This window comes from Physeter macrocephalus, chromosome 13, assembly GCF_002837175.3.
Source record: "Physeter macrocephalus isolate SW-GA chromosome 13, ASM283717v5, whole genome shotgun sequence".
NCBI lineage: Eukaryota > Metazoa > Chordata > Mammalia > Artiodactyla > Physeteridae > Physeter > Physeter macrocephalus.
Window position 1 is genome coordinate 1,381,225 of NC_041226.1, and position 24,164 is coordinate 1,405,388.

General features: G+C 40.9%; 2 protein-coding genes across 8 annotated transcripts in view; one reads left to right on the forward strand and one right to left on the reverse strand.

Moving 5' to 3' along the window:
* Window positions 1–20: 20 nt before the first annotated feature.
* MRPL57 (mitochondrial ribosomal protein L57) overlaps window positions 21–24,164 on the forward strand; it is a 44,440-nt gene continuing 20,296 nt past the window's right edge. The window contains exons 1-4 of one of the 4 annotated variants that reach the window (XR_008619009.1): window positions 62–98; window positions 4,447–4,569; window positions 17,267–17,334; window positions 18,216–18,278. Coding sequence is in view for 1 of the 4 variants with exons in the window: in XM_007112602.4 (XP_007112664.1) it covers window positions 214–522 (309 nt within the window). In the remaining 3 variants the exon portion in view is untranslated. Of the gene's footprint in view, window positions 99–208; window positions 4,082–4,446; window positions 4,570–17,266; window positions 17,335–17,360; window positions 17,490–18,215; window positions 18,279–24,164 lie in introns of those variants that run through there. The other 3 variants (XR_008619008.1, XM_007112602.4, XR_008619010.1) reach the window with 3 other exon arrangements.
* Window positions 826–24,164, reverse strand: part of ZDHHC20 (zinc finger DHHC-type palmitoyltransferase 20) — a 74,389-nt gene continuing 51,050 nt past the window's right edge. For 2 of the 4 annotated variants that reach the window (XM_024125987.3, XM_028497501.2), the window contains exons 8-13: window positions 17,239–17,371; window positions 13,662–13,788; window positions 9,235–9,324; window positions 7,732–7,847; window positions 6,279–6,356; window positions 826–4,895 (exon numbers count right to left, since the gene is read on the reverse strand). In XM_024125987.3, coding sequence (XP_023981755.1) covers window positions 6,319–6,356; window positions 7,732–7,847; window positions 9,235–9,324; window positions 13,662–13,788; window positions 17,239–17,371 — 504 coding nt within the window. In that variant the 3' untranslated portion in view covers window positions 826–4,895; window positions 6,279–6,318. Of the gene's footprint in view, window positions 4,896–6,278; window positions 6,357–7,731; window positions 7,848–8,196; window positions 8,242–9,234; window positions 9,325–13,661; window positions 13,789–17,238; window positions 17,372–24,164 lie in introns of those variants that run through there. The other 2 variants (XM_024125989.2, XM_024125990.2) reach the window with 2 other exon arrangements.

Genomic DNA, 24,164 nt, shown 5'->3' on the forward strand with positions numbered 1-24,164 from the left:
AGCTTCGCGCGAGGAGACGGGCGGTGCCTCGGAAAAGCGCGCTTCCGGCTTCCGGCGTCGTGTGCCAGCGTGCGGAGGGCGGCCCTGAGGCGCGGCTGGTGAGTGTTGGGGCGCGGGTCGGATTGGCCTGCGGGCGGCGGCGGGGCTCCCCTCTCCCTTCTCCCCGCGGCCGGCGCGCCGCCGACTCCCGCTTCTGTGCCCTCGGCAGGCGCCATGTTCCTGACCGCGCTCCTGCGCCGCGGCCGCATCCCCGGCCGGCAGTGGATCGGGAAGCACCGGCGGCCGCGGTTTGTGTCGGCGCAGGCGAAGCAGAACATGGTCCGCCGCCTGGAGGTCGAGGCGGAGAACCACTATTGGCTGAGCCGGCCCTTCCTCACGGCCGAGCAGGAGCGCGGCCACGCGGCGGCCCGCCGGTTGGCCGCCTTCCAGTCGCTCAAGGCTTCGCAGGCGGCCAGGTTCCCCGCGCCCCGGCGGCTGGAAGATCAGCTCGGCCACCTCAAGGTCACCGGGAAGTGGTCCTGACCCGCGCCACGCCGCCTGCGTCCTGCGGCGACGAGCGGGAGCCTCTGGCCGGAGCCCCACGGAGCCCCGGCCAAGCCGAGCGAGTGCCTGCGACGGAGGCCCCGGGCCCACGCTCCCCACCGCCCGCAGTGTGTCTCGGTCGGATCGCGCGTCTCGCTTCTCTGCCCTGAGGAGGGAACCGGGCGGCGCCCGGGTCACACGGGATGCGGAACGCAACCTGCGCGTAGCCGCAATGAAGTTGCCGACCGCGCTCTGGCATCTATCTGGGCCTCGGTGCGAGATTCTGCTGGGGGCTTTGCTGTGCATGCTCGCTTACCTTCTGCCGGCAGGTCTTGCCTACGCGGACATGAGAAAATCTACTTTTCCAGTTAAACGCGCTCCTAAAAATAGTGGTTTCTGGTGAGATTTGCTCCTAAAGGTGGACAGTTGGACACCGTCTATTTTGGGGGACTCCTCCCGGAACTAGGACCCTTTAAGCCAGGCGGCGCAGCCGAAAAACAAACCAAACAAACAAAATAATCTATTTAAAAAAAAATCAGGTTGTCACCTCAGTATTGAAAATAAGGATGATTTATGTATTTTGGATATGAGTCCTTTTTCAGGTATGTTTTCCAGTCTTCGACTTTCCATTCTTTTAACAGACTGTCTTTCAAAGAACGAAAGTTCTTAGGTTTGATGAAGGGGACAATTGAAAATTGTTTAATAAAAGCTCAATTAAAACCTTTTTGATAAAGCTGCGTGTACTCTGGCGTACGTAGACCACAGTGTCGTCACACTCAGGTAGTCCCCGTGGTTGCCCGAAGGATCAGCCCCATCGCTTTCCCAAGGCAACACTACCTTGCCACACCTGCCAGGTGACTAAAGCAACAGTCATCCCCGAACAACAACAGCTGTTCAAATACAGGACTTTATTTATTTATTAATAATCATTATTATGATTTTTGGAAAAACAAGTTTTAAAATGTTCAGCCTTAATGTTAATGAAGGTTAGGCCACCCAAAAGACAAAGCAAAGATCACATTAAGTCATGGTCCAGGGTTACACTTATGAAAAACAAATACAAGAATTACGAGACATGATATGTAAAGACAACCAAAGTAAACTGTATTTCAAATTTGTTTATATAAAAACATATTAAAGATCACTTTAAAATAGTGTCCACCTTTTCTGTAAATGGGCATAGACTAAGCTGCAATCATGTACAAATGTGATAAACTCAACAGCTTTCTGAAGCTTTTAATACAATTCCTTTATGCAACTCAACAAAATAATATAAAGTGAAGTCGTTAGAAAAATAGGGACCTTGCTGAATCTATCTTGCATTTTTAATTTAAGTTGGAAAATATAGTTCAGATCATAAGAAACACATGAATTTCAGATTTACATATTAGCTGTATCTTACAGAATATGAGATACGGTCTTTATTTTGGCTGAAATGCAAAAATATGGTTAATTTCTCTAACAGATTAGTTAAAAATACTTTCCATTGATAGCAGTGCTAGTCCTAGAACAAAATGTAAGCAAAACATTTGTAAGTCACTTGTCTTTTCAGCGCCCCAAATATGCAGATCCTAACACTAAGCCCTTAAGATGCATCTGCTTTAAAGATGACTGAAGGGAAATCGCACGTGACTGAAAATCTGAAAATGCTACAAACAGTCAAAATCTGCTATTAATAGACAAATTCAAGTAAACATTGCATATTTGATTTAAACTAAGTTAAATTAACTTATGACACATTGGATCATAACCACTAAATATGTAAAAGGATTTAAAAAAATCATCCATATGCAAAGATGAAACTATACTATGTAAGCGGTGCAAGTTCAGTGACCACTAAGCTGTAGCTGCTCTTTGGTTTGGCACAGTGACAGTGGTCAGATGCCTCAGGTACTGAATATTCAAGTAAGTTTGTACCCACGTAAAAACCAAGTTTCCTGTCTAATTTGTTTTTAATGGCAATGGCAAGACCTGAAATTCAACTTTATTTTCCTTAAATATTATCACAACTGTTCAAGTGTTTGAAGGAACAAAGACGGTACTAATAAATGTTGACAGGGCTTCATTTTGACCATTTCTCTGCAAAGGTTGGCAGCACTAATCAATCCCAGAGAAATACCAAAGAGGCAGCCTTTCCCCGATTCCCATACCACTTGTAGGCCCTTGCCGAACAGTCATTAATATGTACAACTAAACGAAGCCAAATATTTAGAACGTGGCAAATGTTGGCCATAAATTAATTAAACCAAAGGTAACTAAATTAAAAGGCTTTAGCTGAAAATTCCTGAAAAGGTGTTTACTAATGCTATTAAGATGATGTTAACAGATACTGAAAGAAATGAAAAAGAAATACCACAAAAGCACCCAAATAGGTTAAAGGGAAAATTAAGTTTCCTCAGTTGTTAATCAGGTGCATGCAAATCCTTTGACCTGTATGTAAAAATACCCACAAGAAGTACCAGGACATTTCTGAAAGCAGTCACTTAACGTTTAAACATTTACTATTTCCTTATAGTACTCAAACTGCCAAACTGAAGTGATGTTTCTGGTTGGTAAATCGATATCCCTTAACTCTCATAAGTTTTCTAGAATCAAGATTATTAAGACTACAGTGTTGAAATAAAGGTAGAAACTGTATTATAGTATTCCAAACTATTTTCAAAGCTAACTCATTCCTCTAGTTCAAAGGGGAAAAAAATTACTTCCTTTTAACATCTAATATTAATATAGCCCATGGAATTAGACAAATCCTATAAATTATAAACCTGGAATAGTTGGCTATAAAATTTATGCTACATTAGGAGATTATAGAGCTACCCCTAGAATATTGTTTGGCGTCCAGAAGGAACTCCGAAAATATCTGTTGGACGAATGTTAAGTAAGGTATTGTGCAAAATTAGAAACTGAAGAATGTTAAAGGTCGTCCAGTCGAAATCATCCGTAACACCCCTCTCCCCAACCCCATTTTATAGACAAGGAAACTATAACATGTTTTTACAGACGCTGGTTAAAACTGATCTCCACCCACTACTGGAAGCAATCAGTCATTTTAGCTTGTGTGTGGCCAACTAAGCAAAGTATAAAGGAGGAGTAACATCTGTATATTGTTTCTCCGCTATAGGACACTGTATTTTTCTTTAGAATTAATGCAACGATCCCTGTCACTTAGATTGGATTTCAAAAGGAAAAGGGGGATAAGTGTCTAGGCAGAAAGGGGTTGCTGTTAGGAAGTCAGACTTAAAATCCTGCATATAAGAGTGGAATCCGCCTCTCAGAGAATGGAAGTTTTGAATGACTACTCAAGTGAGAATTTCTTTCTTGAGAGCAGTGTTATGCTAAACAGTTTTACCCTAGTTCAAATCGTATTTTACGTTGCTGTTGAAGCTATTATAGGATTACTGTAAAAAGTTTCAAAGCAAACTTCAGTCATTACCTAAATTGAAATTTGAAAGTCAACTCAGCAGCAGGCAGCACTCTGAAAGCATACTTTTCACAGCTTTCTGTAGCTTGTCTTTCGCTTTACTTTTCTTCTAGCCACCTCTACCCAATCCTACTGTGTCCAGTATTTCTATAGCACACGTAACCTTTGTTTCCCTACCTGTAGAAATACCCATGAAAGTTCAACAAATGAGTATACTGAAAGCAGAAAGAAACAAAAAAATTTCTTATACTGCCAAATTTTCTTTGAACCTTGGGCACGACACTGCACATGGTTTAATTAATGCTTAGAACTAAGCCTTAAATGAATTATACAAATAGGCTCCACGTTTTACATGATTAGGTATCTAAATCCTTCTGAGTGTTATTTTATAGCCAACAATAAAAAAAATCTTTAGTAAAAATGTTGAAAAGTATAAAACAGTAACTATAAGTTAGCAAACACCAAGTTGTTTTTAAAGCAATTATTTTCTTTTTCTTACACAGTACAAGCACTTTCAGCCACCATACTGACCTAGATGTACTTCACTTAAGACGAGTTTTTACCTTGTGTTTCTGGAGTGAAAATTTATATGGATACTAAGAAACAACTCTAATAACGTAACTCAGGTATCAAAAGACTACATATGCCACGTTAACATGTGACCTGACAGCTCATATTATAGCATATCATAATACGTTATTATGAGTAAATGTTATTTCCAAAGTAAAATTAAGTCACTTTTGTAGCTGTAAGTCAGTGTTGAACAAATGGGTTCATTTAAGATTAAGGCATCTTCCAGCTCTGGAGTACTGCTTCTGTGGATCCAACAATCTGTACAAAGGTTTCCTTTTTTAAAAAATATATCTTCATTTATACTTCAGTTATTTAATTCCATTGATCATCTTCTTGCATATAAAACTGAAAGCATTCAGTCCGTAATGTTTTTATAAACCTATAAAACCAGAAACAATTATTGATTAAAACGATTTTATATTTCTGAAAATAAGATTAAATAGTTCTTTGGGCTAAGGTATAAAGCTGCTAATACAACACAAAAGGAAAGAAATACTTTAATATTACCAATATTCTAATAGTAATAAAGGTTTTTAGACGCTGTAAATAAGGGACAGATCACTGACTTGCCCTGAAGCCATTAAGTGAGCATTTTAATAGCGGCAGATCCTTACACTTTTCCCTCAGTGTTAACTTGGGCATAATCTGCGAAGACTTCTATCAGACGTTTATGGGAATTTCAGGAGTCTCAACCACCACAAGCGTCAGCCGTCATTCCGCCTACAACCGGGAGCCCCGTCTGAGGACCCGCTCTGGGTGGGGCTGCCAATGACACGTGATCACCGCCTGCAGCTCCTGCTGCCCTCTACCTGCCCGGAGCACCACCGGGGGCTGTTTCTGACGCTCTCTGAGTCTTAGGCTCTGGCTGTGACTTGGACGTGGCCTCCAGGTCCTTGTAAGGAACTGAATGCTAATGACAAACACCAAGCAGGGAAGCAGATGTCCCCTAGGTGAGACTACAGAGGAGAACAGAGCGACTGAGGTAATAGAGGTGTGTTGTCTTAAGCTGCTAAGTGTGTGATAATTTGTTAGGTAGCAATGGGTAACCAAGAAACACTACACGTAGGTTTTCAAAACGAATAGCTGTGCGTGCTGCCGCTGAGCCAGTGAGCTTAGCTTCTGACTTGAACGTGTATAGCTGTCTTCCCTGTTTTTAAGCAGCGCAGCAGGAGAGTTCACTACATCCCTGCGGTTCAGTGTCAGTGTTAGCACTGCCCTCACTGCTCCTACTGGTCCATCGGGAAGGCTTCTATTCCTACTTCAATCAACCTCCTCTGGCTACTGCCTCTGGGCACACAGATAAGGCATCACTGATCCACGTACTTGGCTACAGTAAACTGCTCTTCTGCTATATCTTTTACCAAGTAAATAACATCAATGAGCCTCTTAAGTCTTTTTTTCAGTCTTTAATCTTAGTCACTCTTCTCTGGGTCAAATTTCTTCAGTAGTGGGCAAAAGTCACCTTTTTTCCTTAAACTAATTAATAAGGTACCGTTCAGTGAAAAGGTTAGTTGTCCATATACCAATCCTAACAATTTTTATTAGTTTCCTCATTAATCTACCAACAAATATCCAGTAAGATCATGCTAGGAGTGGTAACATAAAATGGGAGTTAGGCAGATGTTACCTTCCAATCTCTCCTGAACTACCTGATTTTGCTGATATAATGGAAAGAGTAAAAAAGACTGAATTGCAAATTGTTTTGAGATTATGACATGCAAATAAACTAATTTTTGGAGAAATTACCTTTATACTGTCTTACCTTGCTCTTATTCAACTGGTTAGTTATGAACAAGTGGTACTCAATTTTCTATTGCCACTGTTACATGGTTATTTGTCCCTGTAAGCACATAATTATATATGACAAAAAAAGAAATATTAAGTTTCTGGCTAAATGGTAAAATTGACGATTACAGTAAAAGCAGGTATTATGCAAGCACTAAATAGGCTTCTGGTGCCAACCATTTGCCTTCTGTTAGAACCCAGAAGGAAGGAAAGCAGTGCTAAAATCTGAAAGTCTGGTTTTATGCTTATCTTTGTAAAAATGTCCACTGGCTCTAAAGATGTTCAGGAGCAATAATTTCAAGTCCACAAAAGGAGTTTTCCCTTGCTTTTATACTGAGGGTCTAATGACCTGAATGAAGGTCTTTCTAAAAAAATTTATTTTATTTTATTTATTTATTTTTTGGCTGTGTTGGGTCTTCGCTGTGGTGCACGGGCTTCTCACTGCAGTGGCCTCTCTTGTTGCAGAGCACGGGCCCCAGGCGCATGGGCTTCAGTAGTTGTGGCACGCGGGCTCAGTAGTTGTGGCTCGTGGGCTCCAGAGCACAGGCCCAGCAGCTGCAGCACGTGGGCTCCGTTGCTCCGTGGCATGTGGGATCCTCCCGGACCAGGGCTCGAACCTGTGTCCCCTGCATTGGCAGGCGGATTCCTAACCCCTGGGCTACCAGGGAAGTCCCCTGAATGAAGGTCTTAATGAAACTAATTTAAGAGAATTTAAATGCTGCTGAAAGCCAAAATGACAATAACAACAAATCAGAAATTGTGACAGCAAGCTTTCAAGTTTTAGGGTATTTCCCAGAGTTAGTACCAAACCATTTTCCTACAGTGCAAGAAGAATGTTATTACTAGTATTATTAAGAACCACAGATATGTTTTAAGCTATAATGCTAGTGAGTGGCCAGACTATACTATAAACCGAGGCCTGATTCAAAAGCCCACTTCTATCGTATCAACTGTTGTATAATGTACCACAATTCATGAAATGATTAAGAGTCATCATGGTTCAAATACATTCAGTGCACTCTTTTTATACTAAGACAAGACAGCCAAAGAGTACAAGGCATTTCAAAATTATTTTCAAATAAGCAAAAGCTATGACCCCAAAGAATAACCTTGTTTAAGCATTATCCAGAATATTATGCCAAAAGGATTTTCTACATCTGAGGTGACAAAATACATGGCTGGGTAACAACAAGGAAAAACAAAATTATGAACAGAAAAAAACACAGCAGCAGCCACTACACTTCCTCACTCAATCTTTGCCTCCGTGAAAGCTACCGGTAAACACTAATGGCCCACGTATATTTTATTAAAAAGTTTCAAATATTTTAGTATTTTAAAACAGCACATAATGTATTTTAATTTTTCCACATTTATTAAACCTGGTGATTTTCATTTTAACCAAAGCAATGTTTTCAGATGACGAGCATTACCTGATCTGACAACACCTTCTTCAGATCCATTCTCTAGCCACTGAGATTCACTGTCCAACAAGCGGTTTTTTGATTCACTAAGCGGTTTGATAGGAAAGGGTGGATTTGAGCCAACACTGAAAGAGGAGCAAATAATTTAGTAAATAGTCTAACGCTCAATTAATGATACTTAATTAATAAGCAGAAAATTAGTATTCCTTCTCCTAAATAAGTGAGGGCAACTCATGAGATCTCAGCACTCTGAAAAAACTCCATCTTCAAGAGAAAACGTGCCCCCAACCCCCCGCATTAAGTGGCTCTCTAGACCCAAGAATTTGTACTCAGCACTGCCAATGAAAACAATTAGATAAAAGAAAAACAGCTTCAGAGGCCAATCTGAAACATTTTTAACATGTTAATCAAGAGCCATAAGGTAGCACAAGGACAGGTGAGGATCTATGTCTGTGGCCAGGACAAAAAGATTACCTGTCATTTCCCAAGTTTTCTGCTTTCTACCTCTGCAGTATAGATCTAAGGGGAAAAAATGATTTAGTGATTTAGCGTAGACTTAGTTTTCTAGCTAAGAGATCCAGGGAGGGAGGGAATGGAGGAAAAAAAGGAGGGGGAAAAGGGAACTAGTATTGCTGGGGACCCACTATGGGCAGACGCTGTGCTGGGTGCTTTCTACACACCATCACAATCTTCACAATAACCCCCGAAGGGAGTACAAATCCTCCTCTCATAGAGCTGGCAGGTGAGGCTCAGACAGTTTAAGTAACTTCTTCGAGCTCTGAGGTCCTAGGTTCTAAGGCCTATGTTCTTCCAAAATTAATCCGCTAGCTTGGAATTTATAATCGCTCCTCCCCCACAGCTTATTTCTGTAGTAAGTAAGTTTCAAGTGTTTCACTTTGACAGAAGCATCTCTATCTCCTTTAACATTTCATTTAAAATGAACTATTTCTCTGAATTTATGAATCAGTGTGCTCGCCATACAAACTCTGAGAAAATATCCTCTAAGATGAAGAAGAAAAATTTTGTATTTGTATTTTTGAATCCTCATTAATATTATTTTCACGCTGCAGTTAAAATCTGTTTATCAAAATAAAACGGTGAATAGTACAATGACTAACTTCTTTGAAAATATAACTGATGTAAACCAACATAATCAAATCTTGAAAGAGTCGTTTCTAGGAAGACGCAGCACAGGTAGGGTAGCCGTGCTTCCTACCCTGCCAGACGCGTCCAGTGACATGAGACTGTCCTGCTTCAACTACTAACAGCAAGCGTTCACTTTCTTACTCTCAAAAGTGTTCTGGTTTGAATGATAAAAAATATGGTTATCCTGAGCATATCAGCTATATCCATATTATTTTAACCCTCAGTTAAAAAAACGAATAGAATTTCTCTTTATCTATGCTGGCTTGCTACATTACTACTGTATTTATCTATGTATAACACACACACACACACACACAGAGTTTGCTCTATAATGAATTCTGAAAAACTTAATGACAAGAAGCACACCTTTTGGTATTTTCACTGTGGTTTGAAACAGAAGCTTGTTCTGGATCCGTCCCCACAAGACGAGTCGGAAAACTGCAGCCATCACCCTGACTGCATAATGAAAAATATCAGTAATAATTTAATCATGTTCAGTTAAATCAAAATGGTCAAATTTAACACCTATTTTCCAGAGGCATGGTATAAAATTATCACAACTTGTCATTTCAGAGAATGATTTCTAAGATTTCTAATTTAGAGAGTTATTAGACTCCACTGAGGAAATAAGTCTTTTTCTTTTATAATTTACATATAGTTAAAAACAGTATCTTCCATGACTATTAAAATGATCATGTCTATTAAACTTATGATAAACATACATATTCAAATATTTGGGTAACTGACCTGCTTCTCACAATCATTTAAGATATCATAAACGCTCAAACTGAAATTCAAGATGTAAGTTCCACATATTTATTTATTCAACAACATTCATTAAACGAAAATACACTGGATGTTCCAAGTACCATTTGAAGGGCTAGGGATATACCAGTGAACAAAAGAAAAGAAAATCTCTGCCTTCAAGAAGTTCACAACTTAAAAAAAAGTACAGCTATGCCTTCCGCATTCTAAAAACATCAAAACTGTGTACCACAGGGAATTCCACTTCCAGCCAAGATGGATTAACCGGTACCTTTGACCTCCTGTTGAACAGTATATACAACAACTCTTTTCAAAACAGGCAGCACAGAACTGTGGTGTCTGGAAGAAGAGAAACCAACCAAGGAGTTGCAGCTTCTGCCAGAACTTGAGCACCAACAGGGGGATGTGCAGAGCAAGGTGGTCTCACTGAATTAAGGTGACAGAGATGGGAGTTTCGAGAAGATGAGGAGGCTTGCTTCTATCGGACAGAGCTGAGGAAGAGGGATATGTGCAGAGAAAGGGCTACAGAAATCTGCACAGGGTTTTACTTGAGTCTTCTGATGAATACTAAGCCACACATGTGAATCTGGGAAAAGAACAACTGGGGAGTGTAAGCTGAACAATTCAGAGCCTGCACAGCACTAAAAGCCATTTGCATTCGACCTGCCAGAGTAGAGAGACCTCACTGAACATGTGGATATGGCAGAGACCGCCAGCAGGCTCTCACCTTTGCTGTAGGACTAAACTTGCCCTAGAGAAAATGCTACTTTACACCCAACCAAACAAAGGTTTAAACAAGTGCCAGGAGGACTAAGCTGAAACAGAAGTCTTCCAAAACAAAATTCAACATTCTTTAAAGGGAGACAAAATTTAAACACTCAGAATTCAAAATGTCCACCATCCAATCAAAAAGTTCTAGCATAAAAAGCAGGAAAGTGTGATCACAACTGAGAGAAAAAAAAGTCAATAGAAAAGATTTAGAAATGACCATGAACACTTGAAACAAAGACGTTAAAACAGTGATTATAAATATGTCCATGAATTAACTGGAAAAAGTGGATATAAAGAAAAAAGAAATGTAAGATATAAAAAAAGAACCAAATTGAACTTCTGGAGCTGAAAAATATAATATCTGAAATAAGAAATTCACTGGATGAGCTTAACAGTAGACATTACAGAAGAAAAGATAAGTGAACTCACAGACGTAACAATAGAAACGATTCAATTTGAAGCAAAGAGAGAAAAAAGATGGAGGGGGAGAAGGGAGGGACAACAGCAATGACCGTGGGTCACGACATATATTTAAGAGAACCTGAAAAGCTAGTGGGGGAAGGGCACAGGAAGAGGGAAGCAGGCAGAAAAAACAATTGAAAATTATTTCAAAATTATTCAGATTTGACTTCCCTGGTGGCACAGTGGTTAAGAATCCTCCTGCCAATGCAGGGGACACAGGTTCAAGCCCTGATCCGGGAAGATCCCACATGCCATGGAGCAACTAAGCCCATGCGCCACAACTACTGAGCCTGCGCTCTGGAGCCCGCGAGCCACAACTACTGAGCCCAAGTGCCACAACTACTGAGCCCGTGTGCCTACAGCCTCTGCTCCACAACAAAGAGAAGCCACTAAATGAGAAGCCCGCATACCACAACAAAGAGTAGCCCCTGCTCGCTGCAACTAGAGAAGGCCTGCGCACAGCAACGAAGACCCAACGCAGGCAATAAATAAATGAATAAATAAATAATTCAGATTTGATGAAAACTACAAATTCATAGATCCAAGAAGCCTAATGAACTCCAAAGAGGATAAACACAAGGCAAACCATACTAAGGAACATCATCATCAGACTACTTAAAACCAGTGATAAAGATAAAATCTTAAAAGTAGCCACAGGGGAAAAAAGACATAGTAATTTACAAGCATACCTCATTTTATTGTGTTTCATTTTACTTTGCAGATACTGTGATTTTTATAAATTAAAGGTTTGAGGCAACCCTACATTGGTGCCATTTTTCCAACAGCATTTGCTCACTTTGCGTCTCTGTGTCACATTTTGGCAATTCTCACAATATTTCAAACCCTCCACCAGCAAAAAGATTACGACTTGCTGAAGGCTCAGATAACGATTAACAGTTTTTAGCAATAAAGTATTTTTAAATCAAGGTATGTACATTGTTTTTTTTTTTAGACATAATGCTATTGAACACTTAACAGTCTATGATTATAGACTGTTATATGCACTGGGAAACCAAAAAATTCATATGACTCACTTTACTATGATATTTGCTTTATTGCGGTGGTCTGGAACCAAACCTGCAATAATCTCCGAGGTGTGCCTGTACAAACAGTGGAATAAAGATAAGAGAGAGGCTGATTTATTGACACAAACAACACAAGCCAGATGATAATGGAACAACATCGTCAAAGAAGGGGAAAAGAAAAACAAAGACAAAAAACCCAACTGCCGGGCTTCCCTGGTGGCCCAGTGGTTGAGAATCTGCCTGCTAATGCAGGGGACATGGGTTCGAGCCCTGGTCTGGGAGGATCCCACATGCCGCGGAGCAACTAGGCCCGTGAGCCGCAACTACTGAGTCTGCACGTCTGGAGCCTATGCTCTGCAACAAGAGAGGCCGCAATAGTGAGAGGCCTGCGCACCGCGATGAAGCGTGGCCCCCGCTTGCCGCAACTAGAGAAAGTCCCCGCACAGAAACGAAGACCCAACACAGCAAAAATAAATAAATAAATTAATAAACTCCTACCCCCCAACATCTTAAAAAAAAAAACAAAAACAAAACCCAACTGCCAACATTGAAATTTGTTTAGAGAAAATAACCTTAAAAAATAATAGTCTATGTTCCAACCAGTCGGAGTGGAAACACCTGAATATAAGAGACAACAGATAAAGCGCACAGAAGAGACTGGCACACCTGAAGATGAAACTCAGGAAAAAGACTGAACAGAGAGTGAGCAGCCACCAGTGAGCCGTGGTGGAGCCTCCCGAGGAGCCACAGACATGTAGCTGGGTCCCTGCAGGGACAAGGGGAGGGAGGCGACAGAAGAAATACTTGACGAGACAGTGGTTAAAAAGTACTTTCCAAATCTGATGAAAGTTTAAAAATTACAGATCCAAGAAGCTCAACAATCCTAAGCACAAGAATCATGAAGAAAACGACACCAGGCATGTCATAATCAAATTGCAAGAAACCAGTGATAAACAAAATCTTAAAAGCAGCCAGAGAAAAATGTCATATTACACAAATAGTAATAAACATAATATCCACAAACTTCTCATCAGAAAAAAATGCAAGCAGCATCTACAATTCTATACCAAACAAAATGTCTTTCAAAAATGAAGGCAATTGGGAATTCCCTGGCCGTCCAATGGTTAGGACTCTGAACTTTCACTGCTGGGGCTTGGGTTCAAGCTCTGGTCAGGGAACTAAGATCTCATGTGGTGTGGCCAAAAAAAAAAAAAAAGAATGCAAATATGTCATATTCAGACACAATAACAAGCAATACAGTTCCTTGTTAAGGGAAAAAAGGAAAAAACCCCCACAACACTTACAAATATGGTACTTGAATTTCAAATACTTTTTCCTTCTCTATAATGACTTTTGGTATAGAGATGGCCTAGGATGGCTGAGAATTTGGGAGAAAAGGAAATTATAAATCATCTTGAGCATATATTCTCATTTAAATTTAAATGCAAGTAAAAACTGCATTATGTGTTGGGTCCTCTTTGATTTAAGACACAACAGAATACATAACCTGTACTGGAAATCACTGAAGATATGGCTCATCAAAAAAAGATATGAATCATCTTTTTTTCTCATTCAAATATATGCCCAAACTCTCCTTCACCCTTATAAAAAACATGAAAAATAAAATACTTCATGTAATCAAGATATTCTGAGTTTTCATTCTTAAGGCTCATAATGTCATAATATACTATATTCTCTGAATCATTTAATCAGAGAGACAGAGACTATCACAGGTTCCATAATTTCTGAGACGTGCATTTTATAAACTACCTTGAAAATATTGGAAGTAGCCAATATTTCTTTTCATCGCCAAAGACTTGTCTCCAATTTTTACTGCATCCAAGCGAGAAACCGTTTCCATCAGGTCCATATGAAAATGTGGGTGCACGGAATGATTCTGTTACAGATATATATTACAAAAAAGAAGAGTTAACCTATTTGAAAATTATAGGAGGGAAGGAAAGTACCAATTTTTTTTCTTTTTTAAAACTTTTTTGGGAAAAAATATAACCTCTTGAATATTTCATCACCCTTATAAAATGAAAATGTCAAAATAATTATGTGATATTAAGGAAAATCGACTGAAGAATGTTCAATACACCTTAGCCTTTTTGTTTTTTCTTTTTTTAAAAGATATTCTATCTCTTGCAACTTCACTCATTCATTATTTATCAACTTCCTACTACGTGCCTTATGGCAAAGCACCAGGTTTTGGGATCCCAAGGTAAAGTAGATTAAATTCTGACCAAAGAACCCACAGTCTAACAAAAGTCTATCAGAATGACAGTGTGATAGAGATACATGCGAGTGTTGGGGGTGGTGGCCAAGGAAGGTGAAATATGCAGGAGGTGACGCCTGAGTTCGATCCTGAGCTACGAATAATAAGTGAGGAAGCTGATGGCAGCCAGAGCCTAGGATCTCTGTTTAAAGATAGAATGCATTTCAGAATGTTTTATCAGCTATGGATAAGAAGGAGCCAGGGAGAGACGGATTGGGAAAGGTTGATGACACAGAAAAGTGAAGTAAAAACTGATGGAAGAAAGTTCTAGAAGAAATGGGATGGCCTTTAGAAAAGTTCTAAAGATTAACCATAGATACCAGAAAAGACATCGTGTCTGCAGAAGTTAGAAAGAGGGTGACAATGATGGGTTTGAAAGTAGAAATGTTTGTGTGTGGTTATAAAGGTGAGACGATAAGAATTTACTTGTGACAACTTCTAATTTTTCTATGTAGCGTTCACAAAATAGGTAAGGAAATTAAGGAGAATGATGAAAGTCTGGAATACCTATTGTGGGTAATAAGGTGGCAAACCTGATCAGAAACACGTGACATTACTGCCAAATAATGCTGAGGGCGTAAGTGAGGTCTGAGACTTTGAATCTGTAGTTGTGACCACCTCTGTGGGAGTGAGACAGCCTTCACCAGCTCTCTCCAGCCCCATCGCACTGGGAGAAGAACGCATCGCTGGAATAACCTGGGTCAGGGACTGGGGCAAAGGCGTTATGGGAGAAGAGGCACCTAGGGGCATGTGTAATGCGAGGGTGCTGCTGGGAGCTTGAGGGCATTTATTATAGGATCTAGAATGGAAAAAGGTGAGAAACGAAACCAAAAGGGAAAGAAACGTGGGAGAAAAGTGGTGGAGTGTGGAGGACTCAGTAAGCTAAAAAGGGCGCACACTGGAACACGGAAAGGGAAAGCTGAACGGATAAAGACTGTGGTCAGAGTATGGAAACTTCAAGGTGAAAATGTGAGGCCTCTTCAGTTTCAAGTGATGAAAGGTTCAGTGTTTGGGTACAGGAATGACTGGCTATCAGGATCAAAGGGACCAACCAGCCTGTCTGGGGTGACAGCAGCAGTTTGAATGTATTAATAGAAACTCTGTAACAACATGAGAAATGATTCAAGGTAGGGAGGTGACAGCTATGAGGAAGGTACAAGTGATGCCCCAAAGGACATCTGGAAGCAGCAGTGGAGAGCTGGGTAACACCAGGGTGTGCGGGGAGTGGTGTGTTACGGGAAGGTTTTTCAAAGTGTGTGTTTAAACATCTGAATAGGCTGTAAAATCAATTCAGTGCTTTGAAACCAGCATTTCTTTTTAAAGAACTAGAACAGAAAATATCAGAGTACATTGGACATAGTAGACATTAATGATGTTTTACGAAGATTTTGCTTATTCTATTTACATAATTTTATACATGTGTGTGCATGCACTAGGTAGTGATATAAAATGATGCATTTCTTACTGTAGTCACTGGTAAAAACGTTTGGAAAAGATTGTTTTTAAGAGAACAATGTGTTTCCCAGGAAGCACTCACCTCTCAGACACCTACAGGGTTTGGGCGGGAAACAAGTGAAGTAGGGTGGGAACCGTGGCCAATTAAATGCTCGTGGCCACCGGAAGCAGTCAGCCACTACTGAGCTCCTACTGAATGACGGCAGGTGGGAAAATAGGGCCACCAGAGTCATCAGTTTTGAAAAGAAGAAATCTCCTTTTCTGTGTGAAATCTCTCAGTGTCCAGCTGCTTGGGAGGTCTGAAGAGCTAGGCTTTGCACGTGGGCTGCCTTCTGTGACCTCGGGTTAAAGGTGAAGAGATGACAGGATATTCTGTGACGATGATAAATTAATTGACATAAGGAAGCTTATTCACATGGAAAAGGGATGACGGCATGGGAACTGGAGGAGAGCGCAACAGCAGAGTGAGCTGGGAAAGGCGGGGCACCAAACCCTTACCCTGGAAGCCCGTCATATTTTACAGGACTCCATAAGACACGAGATTAAAGGGATCCAAATATAAAAGTACCTAAGAGTCTCCCTACAATGTCTGCATCTTTCTATGTTAAAATATGTCCAACTCTCCTTTAGACAGCAGGGAGTGTTTAACTTTCTTTCGAAACACTGTGACAGATCCCTATTTTGTTAGCCAATACCTCAATATTCCAGTTATGGCTGGTGTTGCTGCTTACATGCCAAAGGTTTAGTCTGAGCAATGCCACACCACTGTTGTTTAAGAAGTGTGTGTCCAATTATTGGAATACCTTACTGAATTCTTCCCCAATATTTTCATTTTAAAAAAATGAGCAGGGCTTCCCCAGTGGCACAGTGGTTGAGAGTCCGCCTGCCGATGCAGGGGACGCGGGTTCGTGCCCCGGTCCGGGAAGATCCCACGTGCCGCGGAGCGGCTGGGCCCGTGAGCCGTGGCCGCTGAGCCTGCGCGTCCGGAGCCTGTGCTCCGCAACGGGAGAGGCCACGGCAGTGAGAGGCCCGCGTACCGCAAAAAAAAAAAAAAAAAAAAAAAAAAAAAAAAAAGGGACATAAGTGCTAACATTAGTGATACAACAAATGCAGGAAACAGCTTTTATCAAAATTTATAAAATATAGTCAGTTCTCTACTTTTATATACAACACACTACTGAAAAAATATATAAAAGTCAATTGTACTTCCTCAACCTTCTCAAAATTATGAACCTTTACATTTATTAAACGGCCATTGTTCCTATCCAGTCCAAGTTAATTTTTTTTTTTTTTTTTTTTTTTTTTTGCGGTACGCGGGCCTCTCACTGCCGTGGCCTCTCCCGTTGCGGAGCACAGGCTCCGGACGCGCAGGCTCAGCGGCCACGGCTCACGGGCCCAGCCGCTCCGCGGCACGTGGGATCTTCCCGGACCGGGGCACGAACCCGCGTCCCCTGCATCGGCAGGCGGATTCTCAACCACTGCGCCACCAGGGAAGCCCTAAGTTAATTTTAATACAGAATTATTTTATCTTTATCATCTTTTGTCCTTCTCTAGATTTCATGTTCATTTGTGGCCATTTTCCTAAATAATTATGCTTTATTTTAACGTACTCACCTATGGTTGTTCTGTTTTTTCCAACTAGCCAGCAGTGGTAGCTGAGAAGTGACAATACGCTGATGAAGAACATTGTCGACACAAAGAACAGAAAAAGTATGTGGAATTTTGCACGTGTATCTGAGAGTTCATTCTGAGGAAAGAAAAAAGAAGACTTACTTTTCAGAACAGTCAACCTCCAAAATATACTCTTACAAATTTGGTTCTTCCTGAAGATTGTTGAATTCGCCAAAAATTGCCAGATATGAGAAGTAATAAAATAAATTAGATAATATATCCAAAAGCAACATTTCCCAAGGCAGAGAATTGGTATTATCAGAGGGGCTTGCTTACATAACATGTCAGAAAGAGTCACTTAAAAAACAGCTCTTAAATTTTAGCAATAGTTTCAGTAATAAAATAAAAAGATGGACATTTTTACCCAACGTTTTTCTTTTGTACTTTATACATATATTCAAGCTTTCCCCAACATCCAGGATACACGAGGGTTTTCTCCGTCTACGCTACTATTTGCTTCTTTTAATTATATAACCAGAAACTAATTGTGACAATTTATTTTTGGACTTCCCTAGTCTCTATCTTTGGAACACCACTGCACACAGTCGTCCCTTCAGCTGCTTCCATTCCTACCTTTTTAATCCTTGCTCCCTTCCTACGGAGCCTGTTTTGGTAATTACCGATTTTGGTATGTCAATTTGCCACAAGGCATTAGTGAACGAAAACAGCTTCTGTTACCCATTCTAATGGCTAGATTCATTTCAACAGAAGCAAAGTGTTAACCCAGAAGAAGTCAGTCTCTAGCAAGAGGTTAAGAAGGAAGCCTTTAAGCATTCGCTCTCACGACAAAGCCGCACAGCCAACCACAGCCTCACAGAACAAGAGCTGCTCCTGCTTGATCTAAACACTGTTTACAGGCCAAGAGGAAGGTTTTTAGCATTAGGTGATTCTGACATCTATCTTCTCCTCTTCTCTTCCAGAGTAACCGCAATACCATTTAAATACATCAAGTGATTCTTCTATCTCCCCATCTTGTGAAACAAGTGAGTACTATACATACTCACTATCAATGTCACAAAAAAGATGGCAAGAATGTCACGGCAGTGATGTATTTTACCTTTGGACAACTCTCTAGATTTCCTGCAGCAAAGCTTGTACAAATAGAGACAACGCATTAGGAAACCACTTTTTATACAAAATTACCCTGCGCACTATCGTTATAACCCTTTCATGTTTGGAAGGACCGCTAAGACGTGGCTCTCTAACGGTCATCAACGACTTTTCTCAAAAACCACAAAAGACTAGAACATTCCGCTCTCCAAGCACGTTTAGGGTACACTTTACACACCTTTCCACAAAGTTTTTAAAACAGAGATTTGTATCTAGGAAAGCATAAAACTGATTTTTTTAGCAAACAGCTTTTTAAAAACTTCCGATGAGTAGTTTCTAAAAACTAGGTCTCATAATTTCTCACCTGCCTCACTGCTACTGCAGTAGCCTTCCAAGGGGTGCCATCTCCTCCCCTCCAGTCTACTTTCCACACAGCAGCCAGAGGGACCTTTATAAGGCCGATGGCGTCACCCCCTGCCCCCCATTCCACGGCCCTGGCAACGCCCGCAAAGACCCCACATCCCTGGCCACCTCCGGACCTGTTACCCCTGCTCATCTACTCCAGCCTTGCCAGCTGCCCGGCATGGTGCTCCTCCTTCTGGGCCTTTACTCTAAAGGTTGGATGTCTCCTCTGTTGGAAACACTCTTCTCTCAGGTATCCACTAAGTCCCGTCAAGTCTTTGCTCAGCTTTACCTTCTTACTGAGGCCTACCACGATCACTCTTAAAAAAAAAGTCAGATGTAATTGACATATAATGTTATTTTAGTTTCAGGAGTTCAACATAATGATTCCATATATGTCTATATGGCAACATGATCACTACAATAAGTCTAGTTAACATCCATCACCACACAGAGTCACAAAAACTTTTTTCTTGTGAGGAGATCTTTCAAGACCTAACTCTTAGACACTTTCCAATATACTTATTAAGCATAGTCACCATGTTGTACAATACAGCCCCAGGCTTATTCTGCCACCTTCTCCCACTTCACCCATCCCCCACCCCACACCTCTGACAACCACCAAAATGTTCTTTGTATCTATGGGTTTTTTTTTTTATTCCACATGCACATGAAAGTTAGATAATATGGTATTTGTCTTTCTCTGTCTGACTTTATTCCCTTATTATAATGCCCTCAAGGTCCATGTGAGTTGTCAAAAACGGCAAGATTTCCTTTTTGTTCTATGGCAGAAGTTACACCATTTATGCAATGGTATAAATTCCGTTGCATATTTATACCACAATTTCTTCATCCACCAATGTAAACTTAAGAGTGTTTTCATGTCTTGGCTGTTATAAGCAATGCTGCAATGAACACAGGGATGCAGATATCTTTTTGAGTTAGTGTTTTCCTTTCCTTTGGACATACTCCCAGCAGTGGAATTTCTGGATTGTATAATAGTTCTAATTTTAATTTTTTGAGGACTCTCCGTACCATTCTCCAAAATGGCCGCGCTAATTTACACTCCCACCAAGAGCACACAAGGGCTCCCTTTTCTCCACATCCTTGCCAAAACTTGTTATTTCTTGTCTTTTTGATAACAGCCATTCTAAAAGGTGTGAGGTGGTACCTCGCTGTGGTTTTGGTTTGCATTTCCCTGATAATTAGTGATGTTGAGCATCTTTTCATGTGTCTGTTGGCCATCTGCATGTCTTCATTGGAAAAATGTCTATTCAGATCTTCTGACCATTTTTTAATCTGATTGTTTTGTTTTTGCCATTAAGTTGTATGAGTTCTTTAAATATTTTAAATATTACTCCTTATCAGATACATAATTTGCAAATATTTTCTTCCATTCAGTAGGCTGCCTTTTCATTTTGTCAGTGATTTCCTTTTCTGTGCAGAAGCTTCTAGTGTGACATGGTCCCACTTGTTTAGTTTTACTTTTGTGGCTTTTGCATTTGATGTCAAATCCAAAAAATCATTGCCAAGGCTGATGTCAAGGAGCTTACCACCTGTATTTTCTTCTAGGAGATTTATGATTTCAGGCCTCATGTTCAAGTCTTTAATCCATTTGGAATTGATTTTTGCCTATGATGTAGGATTGAGGTTCAGCTTCATTCTTTTGCAGGTGGCTGCCCAGGTTTCCCAACATCATTTACTGAGGAGACTGTCCTTTCCCCATTGTATCTTCTTGGCTCCTTGTCATAAATTAACTGACCGTATGTGCATGGGTTGATCTCTGTGCTCTCTTATTCTATTCCACTGATCTATGTGTCTGTTTTTATGCCAATAACATACTGTTCTGATTACTACAGATGTGTAATATAAATTGAAATCAGGAAGTGAGATGCCTCTAGCTTTGTTCTTTTTCTTCAAGACTGTTTTGGTTATTGGCTCTTTTGTGGTTCTATACACATTTTAGGATTGTTCTATTTCTGTGAAAAATGGCACTGGAATTTTGATGGGGATTGCACTGACTCTGTAGATTGCTTTGGGTAGTACAGACATTTTAAACAATATGAATTCTTCCAATCCATAATCACAGATTATTTTTCCATTTATTTGTGTCTTCTTCATTTGCTGTCATCAATGTCTCATACTTTCCAGTGTAGAGATCTTTCATATCCTTGTTTAGAGTTATTCCTAGGTATTTTATTCTTTTTGATGCAATTGTAAATAGGACTGTTTTCTTAACTTCCCTTTCTGACACTTTGTTATTACTGTATAGAGATGCAACAGATTTTTGTATACTGATTTTGTAACCTGCAACTTCACTGAATTTATTAGTTCTAACAGTTTTTTTGTAGACTCTACGATTTTCTAATACTTCACTTGAAAATAGAGACAGTTTTACTTCTTCCTTTCCTATCTGGATGCATTTTATTTCTTTTACTTGCCTAACTGTCCTGGCTGGCTAAGACTTTCGATACTATGTTGAATAAAAGTGGCGAGAATGGGCTACCTTGTTTTGTTCCTGATATTAGAGGAAAAGCTTTCCAGCTTTTCACCACTGAGTATGATGTTAGCTGTAGGCTTGTCAATATATGGCCTTTATAAGCTGAGGTGCGTTCCGTCTATACCCATTTTGTTGACAGCTTTTATCCTAAATGGATGCTGAATTTTGACAAATGCTTTTTCTGCATCTATTGAGATGATCATATAATTTTTATCCTTCATTCTGTTAATGTGGTGTATCACGTTGACCGATATGCAGGTGTTGAACCATCCTTGCATCCCTGGAATAAATCCCACTTGATCATAGTGTATGGTCCTTTTAATGTATTGTTGAATTTGGTTTGCTAACATTTTGTTGAGGATTTTTAAGTCTATGTTCATCAGGGATACTGGCCTGTAATTTTCTTGTGGTGACCTTGTCTGGTTTTACTATTGGGGTAACACTGACCTCATAAAATGAGTCTGGAAGTGTTCCCTCTTCCATTTTTGGGAAGTCTGAGAAGGACAGGTGTTAACTCTTCACCTGTGAAGCCACCTAGTCTGGGACTTTTGTTTGCTGGGAGGTTTTTGATTACTTATTCAGTCTCCTTACTATTAATCAGTCTGTTCAGATTTTCTATTTCTTCATGATTCAGTCTTGGTAGGTTGTATGTTTCTAGGAATTTATCCATTTTTTCTAGATTATCCAATTACTTGGCATATAATTTGTTCATAGAAATCTCTTTGATCCTTTGTATTTATCAGTTGTAATGTCTCCTCGTTTTTTTTTTTTTTTTGCGGTACGCGGGCCTCTCACTGCTGTGGCCTCTCCCGTTGCGGAGCACAGGCTCCGGACACGCAGGCTCAGCGGCCATGGCTCACGGACCCAGCCGCTCCACGGCATGTGGGATCTTCCCGGACCGGGGCACGAACCCGTGTCCCCTGCATCGGCAGCCGGACTCTCAACCACTGCGCCACCTGGGAAGCCCCTTTTAAAAAATATTTATTTTTGGCTGTGTTGGATCTTCATTGCTGTGCACGGGCTTTCTCTAGGTTCTCTAGCTGCACCACCAGCGAAGCCCTAAGAGCTGGTTTCTTGTAAAGATAAACAGAATAGACAGGCCTTTCCCTTGTCTCACCAAGAAAAATACAGAGGACTCAAAATCAGAAATGAAAGAGGAGGACTTCCCTGGTGACACAGTGGTTAAGAATCTGCCTGCCAATACAGGGGACATGGGTTCGATCCCTGGTCCGTGAAGATCCCACATACCGTGGAGCAACTAAGCCCGTGTACTGCAACTACTGAGCCTGCGCTCTAGAGCCCACGAGCCACAACTACTGAGCCCGCGTGCCACAACTACTGAAGCCCGCACACCTAGAGCCCGTGCTCCACACAAGAGAAGCCACTGCAATGAGAAGCCTGCGCACCACAACGAGGAGCAGCCCCCGCTCGCTGCAACTAGAGAAAGCCCGCGCGCAGCAACGGAGACCCAACGCAGCCAAAAATAAACAAAGCAAAAAACCAAAAAACAGCTTAGTTTCACTCATCTTTTTTTAAAAAAAAAAAAATACTTCATCAAGTAGTTGTAATTTTTCAAAATTAATTAATTAATTAACTAATTTTGGGCTGTGTTCGGTCTTTGTTTCTGTGCGAGGGCTTTCTCTAGTTGCGGCGAGCGGGGGCTACTCTTCATCGCGGTGCGCGGGCCTCTCTCTGTCACGGCCTCTCTTGTTGCGGAGCACAGGCTCCAGACGCGCAGGCTCAGCAGTTGTGGCTCACGGGCCTAGTTGCTCTGCGGCATGTGGTGTCTTCCCAGACCAGGGCTTGAACCCATGTCCCCTGCATTGGCAGGCAGATTCTCAACCACTGCGCCACCAGGGAAGCCCCCCGCATAAATATTCTTATCTCAGATATCCACTAACTTCCTTCGAGTCTGGCTCAAATTTAATCTTCTTATGGAGGTCTGCCATGATCTCTCTCTTTAGTGCTATAACCTGCGCCTGTCACACCTCCCTCCCCACACACTTGCTAAATCCCTTACTCTGCTCTACTTGTTCTTCACAGCATTTACTTTCTAATATACAGTATAATTTACTTATTTATTATGTTTATTATTTGTTTCCCCTTTCTCAAAAATACATTCTACAAAGACAGACCTCTTTGTCTCTTCTGTATATTGATATATCCCAAGTGCCTAGAACATATGTGCCTGGCACATAGTAATTGCTGAAGAATGGAGAAAAAAGTAGACTTAAGTTTATTAGTCTTTCCTTACTCATGATGAATCTCAAAAAGTTTTTTTAAAAAATTTATTTATTATTATTTTTGGCTGCGTTGGGTCTCTGTTGCTGCATGCAGGCTTTCTCTCGTTGCGGCGAGCAGGGGCTACTCTTTGTTGTGGTGCGCAGGCTTCTCAATGCAGTGACTTCTCTTATTGCGGAGCATGGGCTCTAGGTGCGTGGGCTTCAGTAGTTGTGGCGCTCAGGCTTCAATAGTTATGGCTCGGGGGCTCTAGAGCGCAGGCTCAGTAGTTGTGGCACACGGGCTTAGCTGCTCCGCAGCATGTGGGATCTTCCCAGACCAGGGCTTGAACCCGTGTCCCCTGCATTGGCAGGCGGATTCTTAACCAATGCGCCACCAGGGAAGCCCTCAAAAAGTTTTAAAATATTTATTTTTTAATTAATAAATCATGACATGCAAACATAAGTTTCTGATAAAGAAATGGGAAATTCTACAATTTGGACTTCATTCATGTGGCACAGATTCATCTTCATTTATTATTTTAAAAAAATTTTTGGCTGTGCTGAACAGCTTGCAGGATCTTAGTTCCCAAACCAGGGATGGAACCCTGGGCCACAGCAGTGAAAGGAGCAGTCCTAACCACTGGACCACCAGGGAATTCCCTCATCTTCATTTAAATAGGACCACTGAGTATGTT